The sequence below is a fragment of the Scyliorhinus canicula genome, chromosome 19 (assembly GCF_902713615.1).
Source record: "Scyliorhinus canicula chromosome 19, sScyCan1.1, whole genome shotgun sequence".
NCBI lineage: Eukaryota > Metazoa > Chordata > Chondrichthyes > Carcharhiniformes > Scyliorhinidae > Scyliorhinus > Scyliorhinus canicula.
Genome location: NC_052164.1, coordinates 92,734,170 through 92,758,444, shown reverse-complemented (window position 1 = coordinate 92,758,444; position 24,275 = coordinate 92,734,170). Strand labels below are relative to the sequence as shown.

General features: G+C 49.7%; 1 protein-coding gene and 1 long non-coding RNA gene across 6 annotated transcripts in view; one reads left to right on the top strand and one right to left on the bottom strand.

Moving 5' to 3' along the window:
• Positions 1-21,341, bottom strand: part of alg9 (ALG9 alpha-1,2-mannosyltransferase) — a 245,372-nt gene extending 224,031 nt beyond the window's left edge. For 2 of the 5 annotated variants that reach the window (XR_005458175.1, XM_038779073.1), the window contains exons 1-8: positions 21,114-21,341; positions 19,352-19,544; positions 17,338-17,472; positions 15,597-15,667; positions 15,147-15,235; positions 13,686-13,821; positions 10,036-10,123; positions 4,493-4,598 (exon numbers count right to left, since the gene is read on the bottom strand). Coding sequence is in view for 4 of the 5 variants with exons in the window: in XM_038779073.1 (XP_038635001.1) it covers positions 4,493-4,598; positions 10,036-10,123; positions 13,686-13,821; positions 15,147-15,235; positions 15,597-15,667; positions 17,338-17,472; positions 19,352-19,544; positions 21,114-21,265 (970 nt within the window). In the remaining variant the exon portion in view is untranslated. The remainder of the gene's footprint in view (positions 1-4,492; positions 4,599-10,035; positions 10,124-13,685; positions 13,822-15,146; positions 15,236-15,596; positions 15,668-17,337; positions 17,473-19,351; positions 19,545-21,113) is intronic. The other 3 variants (XM_038779072.1, XM_038779074.1, XM_038779075.1) reach the window with 3 other exon arrangements.
• On the top strand, positions 20,496-23,201 carry LOC119954140. The gene is made up of 2 exons (XR_005458176.1): positions 20,496-20,870; positions 22,972-23,201. It is a non-coding gene; the product is annotated as an uncharacterized LOC119954140 (long non-coding RNA).
• Positions 23,202-24,275: the final 1,074 nt, after the last annotated feature.

The following is a 24,275-nucleotide window of genomic DNA, read 5'->3' as shown; positions in this document are numbered from 1 at the left end:
TCATACACGTTCCATCATCCAGTAATGCAGTTTTCAGTAATCCAACCATTCGCAATATACTAACGCATGGATTATAATATCCATAACACAGGATTAACAGGAAAAGCTTCAGTATTTCACTCACCCAGTGATCTACTTGCCAACCTAAAGTACCAATGTTAACAACTGGCTAGTGCTCTGAAAGTTGGGGTTTCGCAACATTTGGGGTAGAAAATACACAAGTAAGATTTCCAAGTAAACAGAAGATACTAAAAGGATTTCCACCATTCATTTCCTTGTCAGTCGACATAACCAAACGTAAACGCACTGCAGAAGTCATCGAGTATTGCTGAACAAAGACACATGCAGTTGATGATTTTGTCTTGTGCTCGTCAGGGCAATCTGCAAGAGTACCAAAGGTAAAGGGAACAACATGGAGCCTGATTCTCCTAAACAGAGTAGGCAGCAGCCATTCTCTGGTTCATTCCTCCGGCTGTTGTCTTGACCAATCAGAGTCAATTGACTGGTTTAAATTTTTAAAAGCTTGGCAGTTACTGCCAGTTATCAGTTGGCTGGTGCATTCTCCACGGCAATGCCTCTACCAATCAGAGCTCACTTGCCAACCAATTAGCATTCTCTTCTCCTGAAGTATAAATTATTGTTCCCTTTACCTTTGGTATCGTACAAGACAAAATGCTTCAGCACTGCCAAATGATTAGTCGGAGAATTTATTGCTGAATAGGAATTGGCCTGGATTCTCCGTCCTGCCGCGCGGCCCCGGGATTCTCCGTCCTGCCGCACGGCCCCGGGATTCTCCGTCCTGCCGCGCCGCGCGGCCCCGGGATTCTCCGTCCTGCCGTGCCGCGCGGCCCCGGGATTCTCCGTCCTGCCGCGCCGCGCGGCCCCGGGATTCTCCGTCCTGCCGCGCCGCGCGGCCCCGGGATTCTCCGTCCTGCCGCGCCGCGCGGCCCCGGGATTCTCCGTCCTGCCGCGCCGCGCGGCCCCGGGATTCTCCGTCCTGCCGCGCCGCGCGGCCCCGGGATTCTCCGTCCTGCCGGGCCGCGCGGCCCCGGGATTCTCCGTCCTGCCCGGCCGCGCGGCCCCGGGATTCTCCGTCCTGCCCCGCCGCGCGGCCCCGGGATTCTCCGTCCTGCCCCGCCGCGCGGCCCCGGGATTCTCCGTCCTGCCCCGCCGCGCGGCCCCGGGATTCTCCGTCCTGCCCCGCCGCGCGGCCCCGGGATTCTCCGTCCTGCCGCGTCCGCGCGGCCCCGGGATTCTCCGTCCTGCCGCGCCGCGCGGCCCCGGGATTCTCCGTCCTGCCCCGCCGCGCGGCCCCGGGATTCTCCGTCCTGCCCCGCCGCGCGGCCCCGGGATTCTCCGTCCTGCCCCGCCGCGCGGCCCCGGGATTCTCCGTCCTGCCCCGCCGCGCGGCCCCGGGATTCTCCGTCCTGCCGCGCCGCGCGGCCCCGGGATTCTCCGTCCTGCCGCGCCGCGCGGCCCCGGGATTCTCCGTCCTGCCGCGCCGCGCGGCCCCGGGATTCTCCGTCCTGCCGCGCGGCCCCGGGATTCTCCGTCCTGCCGCGCGGCCCCGGGATTCTCCGTCCTGCCGCGCCGCGCGGCCCCGGGATTCTCCATCCTGCCGCGCCGCGCGGCCCCGGGATTCTCCGTCCTGCCGCGCCGCGCGGCCCCGGGATTCTCCGTCCTGCCGCGCCGCACGGCCCCGGGATTCTCCGTCCTGCCCCGCGGCCCCGGGATTCTCCGTCCTGCCCCGCCGCGCGGCCCCGGGATTCTCCGTCCTGCCCCGCCGCGCGGCCCCGGGATTCTCCGTCCTGCCGCGCCGCGCGGCCCCGGGATTCTCCGTCCTGCCGCACCGCGCGGCCCCGGGATTCTCCGTCCTGCCTCACCGCGCGGCCCCGGGATTCTCCGTCCTGCCGCACCGCGCGGCCCCGGGATTCTCCGTCCTGCCGCACCGCGCGGCCCCGGGATTCTCCGTCCTGCCGCACCGCGCGGACCCGGGATTCTCCGTCCTGCCGCACCGCGCGGCCCCGGGATTCTCCGTCCTGCCGCACCGCGCGGCCCCGGGATTCTCCGTCCTGCCTCGCCGCGCGGCCCCGGGATTCTCCGTCCTGCCGCACCGCGCGGCCCCGGGATTCTCCGTCCTGCCGCACCGCGCGGCCCCGGGATTCTCCGTCCTGCCGCACCGCGCGGCCCCGGGATTCTCCGTCCTGCCGCACCGCGCGTTGCCCCGGGATTCTCCGTCCTGCCGCGCCGCGCGGCCCCGGGATTCTCCGTCCTGCCTCGCCGCGCGGCCCCGGGATTCTCCGTCCTGCCGCGCCGCGCGGCCCCGGGATTCTCCGTCCTGCCGCGCCGCGCGGCCCCGGGATTCTCCGTCCTGCCACACCGCGCGGCCCCGGGATTCTCTGTCCTGCCGCGCCGCGCGTTGCCCCGGGATTCTCCGTCCTGCCGCACCGCGCGGCCCCGGGATTCTCCGTCCTGCCGCGCCGCGTGGCCCCGGGATTCTCCGTCCTGCCGCGCCGCGAGGCCCCGGGATTCTCCGTCCTGCCGCACCGCGCGGCCCCGGGATTCTCCGTCCTGCCGCACCGCGCGGCCCCGGGATTCTCCGTCTCGCCAGCCGGCCAATGGGGTTTCCCATCGTGGGCAGCCCCATGCCGTCAGGAAATCTCCGGGCTGCCGGCGCAACGGAGAATCCCGCCAGCAGAGAATCCAGCCCATTATATTTGGGCATATCACCATCACTGAACTTGCTCTGCTATGAATTCTGCTCAAACTACTGATATCCCATCGGGCGGCGTGGTGGCACTGTGGTTAGCACTGCTGCCTCACAGCGCCAGGGACTGGGTTCGATTCCGGCCTAGGGTCACTGTGCGGAGTTTACACTTTCTCCCCATGTCTGCATGGGTTTCCTCCAGGTGCTCTAGTTTCCTCCCACAGTCCAAAGGTGGGTTGGCCACGCTAAATTGCCCTTAGTGCCCAAAAGGTTAGGTGGGGTTACTGGGTCATGGGGATAGGGTGGGGGAGTGGGCCTAGGTAGGGTGCTCTTTCGGTGGGTTGGCGCAGACCCGATGGGCTGAACGGCCTCATTCTGCACTGTAATTGTTCCATGATTAGAAAAGTGTGTTATTTGCAGACTGCAGAGGTGAAAGGAAAATGATTTCACTGACTGAACCATCTGGTCTGATTAAATCTGACTGGAAAACTAAACACAATCTACCTTTATTCAAGGTTCCTCATTCAAATTACTGGATGATAGAGGCAAAAAACTGATGATGTATCAAGAATATACCGTCAATACAAATTAGATATTTTGTTGACGTAGTTTGTCTAATTTGTTCTAAACAGTTTTTTTTCTTATAAATTTAGAGTACCCAATTAATTTTTTTCCAATTAAAGGGCAATATAGCGTGTTCAATCCACCTAAACTGCACATCTTTGGGTTGTGGGGGCGAAACGCACGCAGACACGGGGAGAATGCGCAAACTCCACACGGACAATGACCCAGAGCCGGGATCGAACCTGGGACCTCGGCGCCGTGAGGCAGCAATGCTAACCACTGTGCCACCGCGCCGCCCGGTTCTACGGTAGCATAGTGGTTAGCACAAATGCTTCACAGCTCCAGGGTCCCAGGTTCGAATCCCGGCTTGGGTCACTGCCTGTGTGGAGACTACACGTTCTCCCCGTGTGTGCGTGGGTTTCCTCCGGGTGCTCCGGTTTCCTCCCACATGTCCAAAAATGTGCGGGTTAGGATTGGCCATGATAAATTGCCCTTTGGGTCCAAATTACCCTTAGTGTGAGGTGGGGTTACTGGGTTATGGGGGATAGGGTGGAGGTGTGGGCTTGGGTAAGGTGCTCTTCCAAAGAGCCGGTGCAGACTCGATGGGCCGAATGGCCTCCTTCGCACTGTAAATTCTATGATTCTATGAAATAGTTGACCACATTTTTTTTTCCCTGCAGAGAATGAGAAGTTGAGAGAGAAGGTACCATGTGTAATCAATGACTGTCGTTGGGAACTTCATCTCTGCACCAAACTGGCCTCACTTCATTTTATTCTGGTTCCAGGTCTATTTTAAAGCGACGATTTAATGGTGTTTAGTACCCAACACCACAGTGGTCACAATCAATCATAAAAGCTTAAAAACCTGGTGACAGAGTTTGATCTCAATGCTGGTTTTGCCTTTATTGGGAAATGGCGATGCAACACGAGTGGCAAAGCAGTCAGGGTGCATTCAGTTCGAGCTCATTACACAACGCAACAATTAAACTGAGCGCTCGTGGCTTTTGTAATTCAAAGCCAAACTCACGGCAAAGTATATTTTAACATGCGCGGACAAATGGAAGTTCCATTGGAAGTGCGCCTGTCGGGAATTGTGAGGGAAGATGGATTTTCCCTTTTCAGGGACCAGTGACCAAATGCCGACTTAAATATCTGACCATATTTTTACGAACCAGCCTTACGTAAACACGTGCCGCGTCACGCACACAAGCAAAAGCTTACCGTAAATGTCAGGTCCATGTGGGGTAAAGACGTTGTAAATAACTATTCTCAGGGGGGCAATCACCATCTTCCCATAGTAATAGCTGTCCACTAACACAAGGGGGAGCTGCAATACAAACAAACAAAAGAGGCCCTGAGTTTTTTTTCGGTCAATTCGGGCCACAGTAGAGTTTGTCAGAGGGAAATATAAATTTGCATTTAAATAGCACCTATCCTGGCATCGGGACATCCCAAAGTAGTTTACAGCCAATTGAGTACCTTTTGCAGTGCAGTCCCTGCTGTAATGCAGCAAGCTCCCGCAAACAGCATTGTGACAATCTGTTTTTGTAATGCTGAAATTCTGTGATTTGAGAGATGTGGTAGAGCGCGGCCGCTTTAAGGGGTGGGAGCAAGTTTTGTGAGAGCAAATGACTTACGGCACACAAGAACAGCCCCCTGCAACCCAGCATCAAACGGTCTGGGTGAGAGGGTCATTCCACGTATTCCGCGACCGGATTGGGCCAATCGAGCGGAAACACCGGCCAATGGGGAGTTTGCGCGTGACCCTGGGGACAGGACCCTCAGCAGTGTGCGTCAGGGAGCTGAAGTGACCAGGCCTGTGTATAGCAGCGTCCTGTGTCTCTTACCTAACTGCCTTTGCCTTTCATCATTAAACCCCTTTGTTTACGCCTGGAAGCCTCCGTTGTCTCTTGAGCCACCACACTGGCACGGGGAAACCACTCGTGCAGACATGTAATGCATCCCCTTAAGGTATAGCGGCTGCTTTGTCTCGTGAAATGCCTCAAGGACCCTTTTTGGAGCAGAACAAAAATTTGCCCAGATCGAGGAGGAAGTTGTGAGAAGGTGCACGATCGACAGCTCGACATAGTGAATGACCATAGGCCGTTACTGGGCCTGTTAAGGAGAGATGGCTGTCCATAGCCTCAATGAAAGTGCATTGGGCCCTGCTGCGGTTGGCTCATTACAACTAAGTTATTCAGCATTGGCCTGGGATGCAAATTGCCAGTGCGGATGCAGTAAGCTGCCTGGCCCTATCCAAGGGCATTTCACCAACACCAGTACCCCAGGAGATCATTCTAGCTTTAAACTTCCTGGACCACCCTGCCAGTGTCCATGGGGCACATCCGCAGTGAAGTGTTGGCTAGTGTAGGCTTGAGAGATGAACAGACACTTCCAACACTGATGAAGGTTCAACTCAATTTTATTAACTACTTCTAACTAACTAACACACGATGACTGTGGGTCTAAATGATGCTAACTTAAACTAGAGACCTAAGCCTTGTCCGAACCAGTTGATTCTCTCAGCAAGTGGTGTGAGTCCGTGTTGGGCTGGATGAGTTCCTGTTACACTCAGAGGCAGCACCCAGAATGAGCGGGAACCGTGGTGTCCTCTGCGTTTATAGTGTGTGTATCCTAACTGGTGATTGGCTGCAGTGTTTGTACATGCTGATTGGTCCCTGTGTGTGTCCATCAGTGTGTGTCTGCACCATGATATACTGGTGTATATTATGACACGCAGCTGGACCCAAAGAGACCCTATTCTCTCAAAGATCAAATGAATGATACTGACTGGCTGGCGTTAAGAGAAGACTGAACAGCTGAGTCCCTACTTCGCTCATACTGGACGAGTTGGTCTGTGATGACTGAGTGATTCTGTGGGCATCGTGGGTGGTCATCCTGCCTCAGGCCGGGGGAGCCCCTCCTTCAATAGCCCATCCAGGGCAGACAAAGATGATGCTGTTGGCACGCAGTGCCTCTGGTGGCCAGGTGTAGACAAAGCCATTGAAGAACTAGTACAAGAGTGCCATCCTTGCCAAATGCAACAATCTTTGCTGCCTTCCGCCACCCTTCACCCCGGGAATGGCCGGGTCGCCTGTGGACCAGGGTCTATGCGGGCCCTTTCCTGGGCAAGATGGTTTTGGTGCTGGTAGATGCCCACTCGAAGTGACTATCAGTTCAAGAGATGGGGACCACTATCTTGGTGGCCACAGTGGATGCCTTGCGCCCAGTGTTTGCCATTCCTGGGTTTCCCCGAACAGCGCCGGCTCTAGGGTTGCTGGCGCCCCGGGCAAGCTGAACTTCGGCGCCCTTGGGGGGGGGGGGGGGGGGGGGGGGGCCGAGGGGGGGGCGAGGCCGCGGGGGGGGCGAGGCCGAGGAGGGGCGGGGGGGCGGACCCGAGGGGGGGGCGGGGGGGCAAACCCGGCGGGGGGGGCGGACCCTAGGGGGGGCGGACCCGAGGGCGGGGCTGGGGGGCGGACCCGAGAGGGGGGCGGACCCGAGAGGGGGGCGGACACGCGGGGGGGCGGACCCGAGGCCGGTGCGGGGGGGCGGACCCGAAGGGGGGGCGGACCCGGGGCTGGGGGGCGGACCCGAGGGGGGCGGACACGCGGGGGGGCGGACGCGGGGGGCGGACTGAGCGGGGGGGGCGGGGGGGACTGAGCGGGGGGGCGGACCGAGCCGGGGGGCCGCCCTGGGGGCGGGCGGCCACCGCGCATGCGCTGGTTGGCACCGGCCCAACTGCGCATGCGCGGGACCCGAGTCTCTGGCGCCCCCTAGCACATGGCGCCCCGGGCGACTGCCCGAGTTGCCGGTGCCTTGAGCCGGCCCTGTCCCCGAGTCAATTGTTTCGGACAATGGCACCTCCATTACCGGCGATCATTTCCAGCGTTTTATGAGAGCAAATGGCTTACGGCACACAAGAACAGTCCCCTGCCACCCAGCATCGAACGGTCTGGGTGAGAGGGTCATTCAAACTTTCAAGAAATGAAATGAAAATCGCTTATTGTTACAAGTTGGCTTCAAATGAAGTTACAGTGAAAAGCCATGAAGAAGCAATCCGATAAACCATTGATGTGCAACTCAACCCCTCAGCCAACCATGGGGGTCCCACCAACTGAGCTTCTCATGGGCCATTGGTCGAGAACCTGATTGGATCGTGTATTTCCAAAACTGGTAGGGAGGGTGGAGGCACGTCAGGCCTCCCAGAAGAGTCAGCGGTCAGAGCAGAGAGGCGACGGGTCATTCTGGGTGAGAGACCCGGTTTTGGCCCGGGATTTTGCTGCCAGTTCGCCCTGGCTAGACGGACGTCGGGGCCCAGTCGCGGCCGGTGTCTCAGGTGGTCAGTGTGAACGGGACACCGTCAGAAAGCACTTCGGCCAGGTGAGAGTAGAGGAGTGACCAGCCCCAACTTGGAGTCAGCGGGTCCAGCTAGCATCACGAATACTCCTGTAACTCTGTCCAGCCAAGGGGAGCCAGGGATGTCCGTCACTGTCCAACCAGCTGCGCCTGTCGAGGCCGGTGAGGCCAGTTTACCTGTCGCTGAAGTGGGCCCTCCTGAGGTGGCACCGGCTGCCAAAAAGAGTGCCCAGCCTGTGGCAGGGCTATGGAGGACCCGGAGTGTCCGGATTGACTTGACTGTTTGATGGACTGTCTTTCCCCTATTGTCTCAGTTCACATTTGTAATTTCTGTATATAGTTTTTGGGGTTGTTGTAATAAGGGACTTGTGGGGCGGGGAGGGTGGTTGAGGGACACAGGGGAGAACTTTCCGTCGCTTCTTTGAAATAGCGCCGTGTGATTGTTTTTTAATGTGCGCCACAAAGTGCAGACAGGGCCTTGGGTTTACCGTCTCCTCCAAAAGGCGGCATCTCCGGCAGCGCAGCATTCTCGCAACACGGCACTGGAGTGGGACCTGCACTCCTAACCTTCTGACTCACCAAAATACAGGGGAGTTTCAGGATCTTCACTCATGTTCCCATCCCTGAGCAGGGATGGCGTTCAATGGAGTGCACGAGCTGAGACGGGTTAGTTCTTCCTAAATAATCCGGTCCTGATCAGAAGGTGCGGCTGATACTCCAAGATCTCGGTGGCTGGTAAACGGGACAACTGCCCCCAAGGTTAAGATGGATGCAGAAAGATGCAGCAGTATCATACCGGGAGCACAAGAATCGGGCAAACCTTTCGACGTACAACAGGAGATCTGATAGCAAATGCTTCAGTGTGGCCTTAGGAGGACAGGTGCCGGAATGTGGCGACTACAGGTTTTTCACAGTAACTTCATTTGAAGCCTACTTGCGACAATAGGCGATTTTCATTTCATTTCAATGGTAAGACTGCTTTGGAGGAAATTGCCAAAATCTCATGGAAGGGAGGGAAAAAAAATCCAAGTTAGATTCTCATCACCCCCCATAGACAAATTTCTCAAGAGGCTGTTTAAAGAGTCGGACTGGACTTGTCAGGCAGAGAACTTTGCACTGGTACGCCATGTGCAGTATTCTCAAAGGTCGTTTGTTGGAATTTCCTCTTCAACATACCCCAAAACACAATAATAACACCGTTTTTAGAAAGTGGTCTTCTGGGCTTAGGCAAGTAGGCCGTGCTCCGACCGGGAGAGAAAGCGTTTACGACATGTCGGGCAAATGGAAGTTCCATTGGAAGTGCGCCTGTCGGGAATTGTGAGGGAAGATGGATTTTCCCTTTTCAGGGACCAGTGACCAAATACCAAAATCTGCCACGTTGCCTGATCCTCAAACACAAAAGTAAGCGAGGAAAAAGAAAATCAGCAGTCCGAGTAGACGGTTGACTTAAAAACTTACTCATCGCCCAGCCTCAATTTGAACATTTTCATTCTTCTTTTCAAATTCCTCCATCGCCTCCCCATCTCTGCCACCTGCTCCAGCTTTGTTACCCTCCACGATATTTGCGTTGCCCCAATTCCGGCTTCCTGCATGACCCCAGTAGTCCTCGCTCCCAACATTGGTCTTCAGCTGTCAAGGTCCCGAGCTCCGGTCTCCGCTATCTAAAAGGTGCACCTTTAAAACCTGCCTCTTCAGCCAAGTCTTCATTCATCTGTCCTAGAATCTCCTCACGTGGATGGCTGGCAGATTTACTTTGAAATTTAACTACGTAAAAAAAGCACTTTCCAAATCCAAGTTGTGCTTGTTGGTGATGCTTGTACGATTCACCATGATGTAGCAGGAAGCAGCGCAGTGCCGTCAGCCCAACATTAAAGTTCTTTGCCAATTGAAAGCAATAAGGGGGGGTGGGAGGGGAGGAGACTCTGCAGGGAGAATAGGGTGGCCCAGGGGTAATGTCACCAAGCTAGTAATCCAGAGGCCCAGGCTAACGCGCTGGGGACACAGGTTCAAATCCCACCATTCAATTACAAATGAGCAAATCTGGAAAGTAAAGCTAATCTCAGCAATGGCGGCGGTGACTCCTATCGCCGATTGTCGGGAAACCCCCATCTGGTTCACCAATGCCCTTTAACCTGCCGCCTTTCCCCTACACGTGACTCCAGACCTGCAGCAGTTGACTCTGAACCGCCCTCTGAAATGGCCGAGCGAGCCACTCAGTTCAAGGGCAATTAGGGATGGTCAACAAACGCCGGCCTTGCCAGCAACACCTACAACCCATGGAAGACGACCCCCCACCCCTAGAAAAAACTCAGGGGGCAGGCTGACTATATACTGAACTATACTTGGCACTAGGCCAAAGCTGACTTTTGTGCACAATTATTGGTTCAGCTCCTTGATGAACCACCTACCAGAAAGAGCAGCAAAGCCGCAACTGTCCACATAAAAAAACTCTGGAATTTCCTCTTCATTACCACCAGGTCAAATGCTATTGGCAACCTAACAAGCAAGAGAAAATTAGTCATGGGATCAGTATTACAAACATATTCTAAAATAAGAGTTTATAAATAATATATATACATAAAATGTATATACTAAAAACAAACATCTCAGAAAACAGACCGAGTCAAACAATAAAAAGTAAGACTTCAAATTCAACGCTTCAGGAAACTACATTGGGTATCTGTGGTAAACACCACTGGTAACACATTGCATGTATTACGGTACTGCCACTCTATTACAGGTACCACAGTAAATCCCAGCCTGCTGGCTCCTCCCAGCAGGCGGAGTATAAAAGTGGGTGCTCGCCTGCGCTGCTCCCATTCTGGTTCCAGCTGCAGGAGGCACAACATCTTGTGCAATAAAGCCTCGATTGTTTCACCATTCGCGTCTCATGGTAATTGACGGTACATCAGTATCCTTTACAGGTCTATACAGATGGGCTATTAAGGGGACAGTGGCACTATGGTGAGTGATAGCATTGGACTAGTCACGAGTTCAAATCCCACCACGGCAGCTGAAGGGAATGAAACTAAATTGATTAATACAGGAAAATCTCTGTTAACCGGCGCACTTGCAGAATGGGAGCTGCCGGTGAGTCAAATATGCTGTTTAACAAAGATGTACGGGGAGCTCTATATTTTCATCCAATCGGAATGCCCGTGGGTAGTCACACCGGGGTCGCGGTCCTGCGAGAGGTGCAGGTTCTTGTGGATGTAGTGAGCGGAGCCAGGGGGAGACAGTGCTGCAGAACACTGGGAGGACAAGCCCGCTGACATCTCCAATCAAACAACTGATCCAACGCCAGAATTCCGCGCAGATTGCCGCAGAACAGCAATTTTACTGTGACTCTGGAATAAAATGCTGGTCTTATTAATGGCAATCATGAAACTACTGGACTGTCATTAAAAACCCATCTGGTTCCCTTTCGGGGAGGAAATCTGCCATCCTTGCCTTGTCTGGCCTACATGCGACTCCAGATCCACAGCAATGAGCTGGACCCTTCACTGCCCTGGGGAATGGCCGAGCAAGCCACTCAGGTGTATCAAACTGCAACAGCCAAAAAGCACTTGTGGGCATACCTGCTCAAAGAGGCAGCTCAGCACCACTTTCTCAAGTGCAATTAGGGACGGGCAGTAAATGCTGGTTTTGCCAGCAATGCTCACTCACATCCCAAGAATGGTTTAACAGGGTTCTTAAAAAAAAAATTAAGAAAAGGAGAAAAAAGATCAGTCGCCAGTCAAGGAAACCGATCCCACTTCACCCAAGTTCTGCTTCAAACATTAATCGGGCCTTCATTTTATATTTTAAATCAGAACCCAATGGAGATTTCCTTATTCTATTATAAACCTGACTGTGCAAATATCAACACAACACACGTCTTTCTAAACCAATACAATAGATGCAAGGCAGGAGGAGGACGACGAGCAGGGAGAGCAAGAGAGAGAGATAGGAAGAGAAGGAAAGGATCAGGATCAGTATCATTAACAGTTTCATCCACCAGGAACAGAGAAATGGGAGTATTCCTGTTGGACGCTTCTCAAGCTGATAAAAATTAACAGATCATCCCCCCCCACCCCCCAAGTAGCGTTCAAATAAACTCATTTAAAAAGAATGATCATTTTGTTCATTTGCTGAATTCTTGCAATCCTTTGTCTCGATTTGGATTCTGAAGACACCAAAGACAGACTGGGAATTTTCCATGTGTTTTGCCTCTTATGAGACCTGCTTCGAGCTACCTTTGTTCCCTATTTACTATCCTTCACTTGCTTTCAGGTACTGTAGAAGCTGCGGTTTACTAGAGGAAAAGAAAAAGGAAGACGTTTGTCAGGGTCATGGAGAAAGACTAGATAGGACTGACTGGATAGCTCTACAGAAGAGGCAGGATGGGCCAAACGGGCAGCACGGTAGCATTGTGGATAGCACAATCGCGTCACAGCTCCAGGGTCCCAGGTTCGATTCCGGCTTGGGTCACTGTCTGTGCGGAGTCTGCACATCCTCCCTGTGTGTGCGTGGGTTTCCTCCGGGTGCTCCGGTTTCCTCCCACAGTCCAAAGATGTGCAGGTTAGGTGGATTGGCTATGATAAATTGCCCTTAAGAGTCCAAAATTGCCCTTAGTGTTGGGTGGGGTTACTAGGTTATGGGGTTATGGGGATAGGGTGGAGTTGTTGACCTTGGGTAGGGTGCTCTTTCCAAGAGCCGGTGCAGACTCGATGGGCTGAATGGCCTCCTTCGCACTGTAAATACTATCTATGAAACTCTTACCTTGACAAAGGAGCACTGATTTTGACGATTTATTGAACGCAATAATGCCAGGTAGCTAAGTGAACGTGTAACAATTGACTCCAAAGCTATATTAGAGATATTAATTTAGCTCCATTACACTGTCGAAACCAGTCTGTCTTTTGTAAGAATTGGGCAAAAACAAAAAGACAATTCTTTCCAACGATTTTATTTGAACTCGTAAGTTTCTTGAAAGAAAATTCTAATAATTTGTGTCAGCATTACAGGACTACTCTGCTCAACTCTTCTCGGGATGAAACGTAATGTTTGGTTCTGATTCTTTCTGTCTCTCTCTCCCCATCCTCCTCATGCCTTGCAGCCAAATAGAAATCATAGAGTCACTATTACAGTGCAGTACAGTCAGGGGCTGGTTTAGCTCACTTGGCTAAATCGCTGGCTTTTAAAGCTGACCAAGCAGGCCAGCAGCACGGTTCGATTCCTGTACCAGCCTCCCCGGACAGGCGCCGGAATGTGGCGACTAGGGGCTTTTCACAGTAACTTCATTGAAACCTACACGTGACAATAAGCGATTTTCATTCATTTTCAGAAGGAGGCCATTCGGCCCATCACGTCTGCACCAACCCTCCGAAAGAGCACCCAAACCCAGGCCCACTGTCCCACCCTATTGCCGTAACCCCTCCCGACCTGCACATTTTTGGACACTATGGGCGAGCGTTATTAGACTCACAACCATTATCGACCACAACAGACTCAGGGGCTGTTCAGCACACTGGGCTAAATCGCTGGCTTTTAAAGCAGACCAAGCAGGCCAGCAGCACGGTTCGATTCCCGTACCAGCCTCCCCGGACAGGCGCCGGAATGTGGTGACTAGGGGCTTTTCACAGTAACTTCATTGAAGCCTACTCGTGACAATAAGCGATAAAAAAAAAAAGACCTGAACAGCTACTATTGCACCAAGTAGGGGGAATAAAAATACAGTTTTGCGCCTCAGACCAAATTCCTCCTGCAACAATGATAGTTTAAATTCGGACAATTTTAAGATCGCCGACTCAAACTGAGACATTCTTTTTTTTTAATGCAAATTTAGAGTACCCAATTCATTTTTTTCCAATTAAGGGGCAATTTAGCGTGTTCAATCCAACTACCCTGCACATCTTTGGGTTGTGGGGGCGAAACCCACGCAAACACGGGGAGAATGTACAAACTCCACACAGACAGTGACCCAGGGCCGGGATTCGAACCCGGGTGTTCAGCGCCGTAGTCCCACTGCTAACCACTGCACCACATGCCGCCGCCCCCCCTAGTGAGACATTCTTACCCAAGAGCTGCACTGAAGGGCCAGCCCAAAATGGCTCCTGCTGCCACCCCCAGTATCGCCATGGCATTCTTATCTGTAAACCAGCCAGTCATTGCAATTAGAGTTGTGTTCATACAGAAGCTACTGGGGAGGAATGCTGAAAGAGAGAATGAGAAAGAGGGAGAGAGCGAAAGAGAGAGCATTAAACAAACCACATTGACATTCATGGCAGTAAACAAAAGGCCAAACACGCCAACAACATGAGCTGATTCCAAATTGCAGCCAATGACACTCAGGCTGCAGAAACCCAGGCACCAGAGTCTTTTTATTCAGAACTATTTCATCTTTTTGTTCACTTGTTTGAATTTTCTGATTTGGGATGATGGTCCAACTTGGTGCTGCCGCCTCACAACGATCAGCATGAACAACTGCGATATATTCAAATGAACTAAAACATGGATTTAAACTTCACGTGTGGTTTTAAGTTCCATCACATGCCCTCAGGCAAGTGTAAGAGAGCTGGGAGAAAGAGCACCCTAACCTTCTGGCTAATTTACGACCAATGACCCAGAGGCTTAGACTAATATTCTCGACAAATCCAATCCAAACACGACAGCCAACTTAAATTCAGTTAATTAAATAATGCGACCTTGTAACTATTGGATTGCACTCCAAACCTATCTGGTTCACAATCGCCTTTTAGGGAAGGAAATCTGCCATCCTTACTGGGTCTGGCATACACACAACTCAGGGGCTGGTTTAGCACAGTGGGCTAAACAGCTGGCTTGAAATGCAGAACAATACCAGCAGCATGGGTTCAATTCCCGTACTGGCCCGCCCAAACAGGCGACTAGGGGCTTTTCACAGTAACTTCATTGAAGCCTAGTTGTGACAATAAGTGATTATTATTATGTGGTTGAACCTGAAATGGCCAACCAATGCAGTGGCCAAGGTGGCTCACCACCACCTTCTCAAGGGCAATTATCAAAGGACAATAAATGTAGCGACACCATATTCAGTGGAGCTGGATAGGCTGCTCTTTCAGGGGGTCGGTGCAGACTCAACTGGCCGAATGGCCTCCTTCTGCACTGCAGGGATTCTACAACTCTGCAATAAATGAGCAACCCCTTATTTTGCTTTTACATTTTTGGAGTACCTAATTTTTTTTTTCCAATTAAGCAGCAATTTAGCGTGGCCAATCCACCTAACCAGCACATCTTTGGGTTGTGGGGTGAAACCCACACAGGCACGGGGAGAACTTGCAAACCCCACACGGACAGTGACAGTTGTCGTGAAGGCCCATGGCAGAAACTAGTGACCTTGAACAGAAACCAGCCTCGAATCGACAGACAGCCGACAGCCTCACACAGAAGTAATCAGTAAGAAGACCAGCTTGATTGGTTTCGCGCTACACATTTCTCGTGCCTGCATTTAACTGCAGACTCTCACTTCCAGATGCACGGGTTTGTCTCCTGTACTCACCAGCTGCTGAACAGAACATCCCGGTGCTCAAAACCATGAACGCCAGCATTAAACGACCAACATGGAGCCCAAACTTCTTGCAAACAGCTCTGGAACACAGCCAGTGTATGTAATTTTAGCGAGGCAAACACATTAAAGTGAAATTAGTTAACAAATAGAGCAAAAAAATAAAATAACATTCCAAATACACAGCGGACCAGTCAGCACCTGAAAGTGTATGTTAATACTATGGGTGCGAAAGCTTTGGAGAGTCCGCACAACAATTCTGATGATCTCGACATCATTATGATCTGTGGTCATTACATTTTTACTTCACCATTGCTAAGTTACCTGATGGGCATTTTTTCAGCATAGCCTGTTCTTATATCAAATTTCCCGGTATTATCAATTTTTTCTTAAATTATCAGTGCAGGAAAGGTCCAAGCTAATTGGTAACATGTATTGACTTACTTGTAAAAGTACAGCTCACAAATACAGCAGAAAAAGGCTAAAAGACATCGTAAGAAATAGAAGACAAGAACCTGGAAAAATAAAACCCTCTGTATTAAATAAAGCTAAGGTGCAAAGTCAAACATCAATTGCTGAACTGAAATGATAAAAAAACAGTCTGTAATCTTTTTTAGTGCAGTATTCATAATAATGTAAATAATGACAATCTCTAAACTTCTTTAAAGTGTCCTTCGCCCCTCCTATGCATTCCAACAATGCTTGCATATCTTTACTGTGCTGCTGTGACCCGAAGCTTATCTCTCCCTTTAGCACAGGGCTAAATCGCTGGCTTTGAAAGCAGACCAAGGCAGGCCAGCAGCCTAAGGTTCAATTCCCGTACCAGCCTCCCCGAACAGGCGCCGGAATGTGCCGACTAGGGGCTTTTCACAGTAGCTTCATTTGAAGCCTACTTGTGACAATAAGCCATTTTCATTTCATTTCATTTTGGAATGAGTTCAGTCATGGAAGGAGAGCACAGCTTCGCTGAACAAAAGGAATAATATATGCAAGGGCTTGACTAGAGAGGAATGTGTTTCAAGCTAGCAGATACATTATTAGAATTAACAATCGTAACCTTCCTCGGCAACTCGTTTGCCAAGATTGCACTATTTAAATGGTAGAAAGCAGAAGCAATGCGTTCCAATATGATTTGTAGAGGAACACGTAGCTGATGCTTAAAGCATTGCAGTTCAGAGAGCAATTTCTGTTGTTATAAATGCAAGATTTTATTAAGTGGTTAGTTTTAAAACTGTCTCCTTTAATTTAGGGTAAAACAGAATGGGGGATGGGCCTGGGTAGGGTGCTTCCTTCAGAGGGTTGGTGCAGATACGATGGGCCAAATTGCCTCCTGCACTGTCGGAATTCTAAGTATATTTTTGAAAACAAAAAGACACAGATATGTGAGCCCAAAGTGTCAACCCTGCATCGCTGGCAAGAGTCAAATTTAAGCAAGACTAGGTGGGACTCTACCAGAAAGAAAGCAGTGATAGTTTCTCCCTAACCACCCTATTTCCTCTGACGTCCAGAACAATGGAAGCCTTAAGTCATAGAATCATAGAATTTGAAGTGCAGAAGGAGACCATTCGACTCATCGAGTCTGCACTGGCCCTTGGGAAGAGCACCCTACTTAAGCCCACACCTCCGCTCTATCCCCGTAACCCCATCCAACCTTTTTGGATACTAAGGGCAATTTAGGATGGTGAATCCACCTAACCCGCACATCTTTGGACTGTGGGAGGAAACCGGAGCACCCGGAGGAAACCCACACAGACACGGGGAGAACGTGCAGACTCCGCACAGACAGTGACCCAAGCCGGGAATCGAACCTGGGACCCTGGAGCTGTGAAGCAACTGCGCTAGCCAGTGTGCTACCGTGCCGGGTGTCAAGCCGGACGATACAGGAATGATGTCAGGAAACACTTCAGCACACAAAGAATAATCAAAATCTGGAACTCTCGCCTAAAAAGGTTGGAGAGGCTGGGAGAGTTAATTGAAAATTCAAGACTGAGATTGATCATTTTTGTTTGCAAGGGCATTAAGAGATGTGCAGCAATAGGCAGAAAATGGGATTTGAGGTGCCATGATCAAAGTGAATGGCAGAACAAGTATGAAGAGCTAAAGGGCCTAAACCTGTTCCTAATGCTCAAATGGATCAATACGGTTGACCAGAAATGACCTTGTACACAAAAAGCTTTCTATTAACCTTGTTGGTTTGCAGAACTTTTGCATGGAACCAGGCAGGTAAGACATGAAGCCACAGATAAGCATAAGAACGAATGGCGTACACTGGAGAATATTCCCAGGTCTGGAATCCCGTACCGTACAGCAGGAAGTGAGTCTGGGAACAAAGATAACAAGATATGAATTATAAGAATAATCAACGCACAGTCGTCTGATCGCATTTCCCCATTTACCCTCCCTTCCTGAAACTTTACACTTTTTCTTTACATAAAGCTAAATTACCCCACTGCAAAGTAAATCAAATTCTGATGTTGTTATAATGCGCAACTTAAGGCAGTTATAATCGACATTCAGACACAGCATCAGGAAGCATTCTTGTCTTGGTGCTCATTGATCCATTCCATTTACTGGTGACATGACAGAGATCATTTCCTGGGCAGTCGGGTGAGGCAAATGCCACAAACTCTCTTCTCGCCCACTCATGCTTTTTCTGGCTTACCTCCCCTCATTGCAGCTTTGACTATTATTATGATCTCAGACCAGACCCCAACAGTGGCTAGGGTACTGGACCAAAACTCCAATATTTAAGGTTATTTTGTAAGACTGTGCAGAAAGAATACCTCACTCCAGGAGTGATTAGGGATTTGGTATTTTAAAGCAAAATGTTATTATTAACACAGTATTAAAATCTTTAACCTCACATCCGGAAATAGTTTACAATTACCCCTTAAACAATACTACTCAATACAGTAAATACAATACCCTTAATTACTATCTCTACTCCCAATTAAACAACAAGAAAAGACATACAGCTCTCAATCCATCCCATGTCCCAATGGCACAGAGTAATACTTGTTTTCCAGAACAGATTTGGCTCCTGTTAGAATCCCTCCAGACTGGTTGGATGTCTTCAAAAAGCTGTTTCAACTGGCTTGCTTTAGCTTGTTCCTTGTCCTCAGACAAGTCTGCATGGCTATAAATACTACTAATCCTTTTATCTATCCTACTGTGAAAGTAAATACCTTTCTTGTGGTCTAAAGGGTAACCAGATCAGAAGTCAACTGAAAAATGGTTTCTCAAAATGTCTGAATACCTTAGTTTCACCCAGCAATGACATCATCTCCCCAAGCTGAAAACAAATTAATTGCCCAGGCTGAAACCACATTAACGCCCCAAGGACACCCCTAGTCAAACAACAGTGCATTAGCTCAAGCTTTTTACAATGGTCAATTTCACCTCTGGGTCCTGAAAGCTTTTTGGTCTTGCAAAATAAGATTCTTTTAAAAAAGTTTTTTTTAAAATTTAGTATATCCAATTACTCGTTTACAATTAAGGGGCAATTTAGCATGGCAAATGCATCTACCCTACACATCTTTTGGGTTGTGGGGGTGAGACCCACGCAGACACGATTCTTTTAAAAACATGGCTACGGCAATCAAACACACTCTAACACAGGCTGTTACCCTTAAATTGCCATTTGTTTATAATCCAATATATCTAAAGTCCTACATTCGTCACATTACCCCATTCTCTTGCTTGAACAGGAACTTATCTTGTAAGACATCAAAAGTGACCAGCCTATGTCTTCACACTGTGATGCACAATCTACAATATGTACAAAGGCATGGGGAACATAAGAGAGCTCACAACAAAGGGACATCTGGACTCGAAACATTAGCTCTTTTCTCTCCCTACAGATGCTGCCAGACCTGCTGAGATTTTCCAGCATTTTCTCTTTTGGTTTCAGATTCCAACATCCGCAGCAATTTGCTTTTATTTGGAAGAGAGCTCACTCTCGGGGGAGTGCTCAATAAATGCCGGCTACACAGAGAGAAATCTGCGATAAAAACCGAGCATGTTGTAATTAACTGGAAAAAATCATTCCGACAGCTTCTGCAACCAAGTTATCTTAATGTTTTTTTAAAAACTCAACATTTCTTCCCTCTGCTGAATGGAAGTATTAATAAACTTTGGAGTCGCTCCATTCAAAAGCCTCTGACATTTCAACCATAAAACTTGGATTCCAAATGACTTACTGGCTCCCAGTAGTTGAACGTTTCATCACAGTCTGAAATGTTACTGAGCAATGCTGCACAGAACCGTGCAGAGATGAGACATTTAAAGGCTGTAGAACCTTCGGGTGCCCACACTTGTCCAGCTTTAGCACCTGGTTGCCTAGAAATGGGCAAATATCGAAGATAAGGGGAAGTACAGTGGACTGGGTACAAGCTAAGTGATTAAAGGAATGACAGGATTTTTAATGGTACATATAAGGAATAAGCTATTTGTAAGGCAACAAAAATATCTTGTTAAAAAACACCCTATCACATTAAAATGGCTCGAAGCACTTGGTAGAATGGACTGCTTACTGGAATGATGTAGATTTATTATGGAGGTGCATGTGGCAACGACTTTGTGATTAGTGACCCACTGATGCACGTTTAGTGCTGTTGGTTGAATGGATTGGCTGGGACACTGGGACTCTTTGCCCTTCTTCTTCAAATCATGCCAAGAAGAAATGGCTTCACTTCAGCATCTCATTCAAAACACAGCATCTCCAGTCGTGTCATAGTCTCTGCCACCTACACTTCTGCATATCACACAGTTGCTTGTAATCAGGAAAGTGGTTATTAGTTGCCAATGCCATAGCTGTCAATGACAAAGGTGCTGCATAAACCGTATTAAACATGTCAACTGTGAAGCAACAATGTGCATCTTATTCAAGTGCGATTTCATCTTAATACTGGAGTTGAGAAGAACGAGAGGTGATTTTATTGAAACATAAGATTCTGAGGGGGCTTTGACAGTATGGATGCTGAAAGGATCGTTCTCCTTGTGGGGGAAATCTAGAACGGGGGGGGGTCTCAAAGTAAGGGGTCTCCCATTTGAGAAAGAGATGAGGAGGAATTTCTTATCCGAGAGCCATTAACCTTTCAAACTCAGGGTGGGATTCTTTGGGATTCCAGTGACCGGAAATTCCCGCCCGAGTTCAACGGACCTTTACAAGATCCTCGTCCCGCCAGTGGCGATCTTGCGTCGGGCATGAAGAATCCAGCCCTCAGTGTCTCCAGAGAGCAGTGGAGGCTGCGTCATTTAATATATTCAAGGCTGGGTTAGACAGATTTTTCACCTAGAAGGGAGTCAAGTGTTACTGGGTGGGGTGCAGGCGGGAAAGTGGAATCCACACAACAGTCTGATCAGCCATGATCTTATTGAACGATGGAGCAGGGTCGCTTCTCGGCCTATTGGCGGAGATCGAGACCAAGATGAGGTGTGATATCTTTTCTTGTCAGCTTGGGTCTTGTACGTCTCTCTTGTGGAGACCATGAATTGGATTCAATTTGAATTGGAATTGTTTTCTGGAGCAAACAAAGAGATGGATTATGGGCTTGGACTCTCCACTCTGCGCATTGGCTTTGTAATTTTAAGAATGGAGTAAAAAACATGGAGCAGGTTCTAGGGGTCAAACGGTCTATCACTTATGTATTATAATGTTTTCAATCTCCAACTTGCCTAAGCCAAGAGGGTCCTGCATGCAGTACAAAGATCCATGATGTGAGTGACAGGGAAAGAGAAACATTGTAGCATTTAATTGTAACAACAAATTGTAACATGAGTGAATGAATGTAGCAATGTGAGTGGCGCAGGCGCAGTAGTCCCGGGGGCGCGCGGGGAGCAGCTCAATGACAGGCGGCCCGGGGGAAGGGGGAACGCTGCAAAGTGCTGATAACGGGGTTTGCAGCCGGTGCACCGGCCCCCGTGTACCGGGCTGGAGCCTGTCCCGGGCCGGCTACTCACCCATCCCTGCTCTCTGGGCTCCTCTCCTCCGCTTTGCTCTCTCCTCTGGGGAGCCGGCTGCTGTCTCCCCCGGGAGGCAGGCTCCCGTCCTGGGACTGCCTGCCCCCGGCTGCCCCTCTGCCGCCGGCTCGGTGCCTGAGCTTCGAGGCCATTCCCTGCCAACCGGGGCTACGGTGACCGGCCAAGCTCAGCAACCTTCCCCCAATACGGGAGGCGGCGAGGCTCAAAATGTACTCGGAGGAAGAGCGGTCGCGTTACTGCTGTGCTGTACTTCTTACCAAGTGTGATGCCTGCCGTTGCTGAATTTCCCGGGCCCCTTTTGCTCACGGAACCATTTGCAAAACTAAGTTCCGCGCGTTATTTCCCCCAGTTTAATTCTTCCAACGACTGTGCATCAGCTACATTTCAGTATTTGATGTGGATAATTGTTTTACTTTATAATTTCATTTTTTGGGAAATTAACGCCTTACGTTGCGTTTTTCTGCTCCAAGACTCCGGAGCACCAACTCGGCCAGAGGAAATAAGAACTGGGACCAATTTTGCTCCCATAGGTTGTTGACACATTTTGCTCCATCTTGGACCTGAATAATTTGCCACCTCTATTTCCCTTTAATATAATTGCAGTTCTGTGATGAACATGTAACTGTTGTAATTAGGAACGAGCTCACTGTGTCAAACAGTTTCCTAGCACCTCAAAATTATGACATCGCTGACCTCAGTCTCTTAGGATCAAGGGACATTATTCAGTTGAGCTGGGCAATTCCACCTGTCAAAAAACTTAGCAATTGCCCACTCTAAAATCTAACCAATTCTCCCAGTTTTGTCCACTGCCCCCACCATTCCAGAAGCTCTGGCTACTTTGCAGTTATTCCCCATTCTGCATTGCCCTGAGGTGGTGGCAGTGGTCTACGCCTTGAACAGCTGCAGTCTTTGTGGTTATGGTGCCCCTTACGGTATTAAATAGGGAATTCCTGGATTGTACTCTCTGCAATGGAGAATTTTACACTTCACTGTGTCATGAAAATGAAAATCGCTTATTGCCACGAGTAGGCTTCAATGAAGTTACTGTGAAAAGCCCCTAGTCGCCACATTCCGGCACCTGTCCGGGGAGGCTGGTACGGGAATCGAACCATGCTGCTGGCCTGCTTGGTCTGCTTGAAAAGCCAGCGATTTCATGTGGTTAACTGCAAATTTCCCTCTTATAAGTTTCAGGCCATTACTCCTGCTCCTGATGTTTCTGGCAGTCTCCACCATACCAAGTTTCAATGTATTTCTCCAATGCTGGATAATATCAGAGACTTTTCTCCAGACTCTTCAATGTTCGCTCGTAACCAAGATACCTTCAGCTAGTTCTCAGTTTGGTTGACCTTTACCACGCCGCTTCCATTGCCTGAATATTGTAGTTGTGCACAGTTGTTCAAGTGTAATTGTGCCAATGACTTGTACAGATTCATAATAATAATAATCTTTATTGTCACAAGTATGCATACGTCAACACTAATGAAGTTACTGTGAAAAGCCCCTAGTTGCCACATTCCAGCGCCTGTTCGGGTACACTGAGGGATAATTCAGAATGTCCAATTCACCTATTTATTATCAGAGGTGTGCTCTATGCTTCAAAAATACCCCAAGAATCAGCTGGCTGTCTCTCTTTATTGCCATCAATGGTTCAGTGGACTTTGCACCAAAATCACAGACCCCATTCCCTTGAAATTTTATAACCTAACATTATTTTGTTTATCGACTACTTTTTATTTCCCTCCCCTTCATCTTATTACCTTGCATTTGTTCATATAAAATCCCAGTTACTACACCAGACCATATTACCTGTTCTGATTATTTTGCATTCGCTTTGCAGGTTCCTCCTGGTGTCAAACCTGTCCTGGCGTTGCCTACAACCAGAGAGAGCACTGACTCTGTGTTCACCTCCAAATCAAGTACATCCACGTTAAAAATGATGTCTGCAGCACCAATCCTGGTTGCACCCTTATAGTGATCCCTCCTGCCGTGCTAATGAAGAGCCTTTTGCAACTGCCCTTTACTTTCGCTAATATAGAATCCTTTCAAAAGGATTGCTGGAATCTAAACATATCACATCTGCAGAATTTCTGTCCTCAACTCAGTCTGTTATTTCCTCAAATAATTCCATTGAATTAATTTGGCAAAACTTTCCTTTGGTAGCTCCTTACAAACCCATCAGATTTCAAAATGTCTTTTAATATTTTGTATCTAATTACACTGGCTTGTGAGTTCCTTAGGTTCCTTCACAGCATTTTTCAAAGATTGGTTGGGTATTATGTTAACTACGCCCCGATGCTCCAGCACCAAGGATTGTAGGATTCCCTAGAATGATGGATAAGATCAGGACCAATTTCACTGATATGAGATCAACGCAAACCTATTCGCTTGTGTTCCGTTAAGTTTCACAGCAAACCAATGATTAGCTTACATTTCTATTTTCGTAAATTCGCTGCCCTGTCAACCCCCCCCCCACCCGAAGATGAAGCTTCTGACCTTGGGAGGCCACTCGTGGTTTCCTGCACAAACACCACCCTGGCACTCTTATGACCATCCACCCCTCCTGAATTAATGGCCTTGCTACGATCCCAAAAAGTCATGGATGAGGATATCCTGCAGCATGTCTACTGCATACATTACCCTTGCTCCTGACCCAGTCACGCTCCTAACATCTATGCCGCTCCAGGCTTCATTACTTCATTAATTAGATCTAATTATCAATATCTGCTTGGGTTCAACACGCCCGGTCTCATCCCTGATCACTGGTTCTGTGAAAAATTGTTTCTCATCAAAAGAAAATTGTCCTGTCAGCATCTCATTCAATTGGCCCCTTACAGGGGGATAGTGGATGTCTACCCATTATTCTGGAGCAATGACAGAATAATTAGTGAAAGGACATTCCTCAGTAGTTAGCGCTGCTGCCTCACAGCGCCAGTGACCCAGGTTCAATTCCGGCCTCGGGTGACTGTCAGTGTGAAGTTTGCACTTTCTCCCCTTGTCTCCGTGAATTTCCTCCGGGTGCCCCGGTTTCCTCTCAATCCAAAGATGTGCAGGGTAGGTGAATTGGCCGTGCTAAATTGCCCCTTTGTGTCCAAAGACGTGCAAGTTAGGTGGAGTTTTGGGGATAAGGTGGGGAAGTGGACC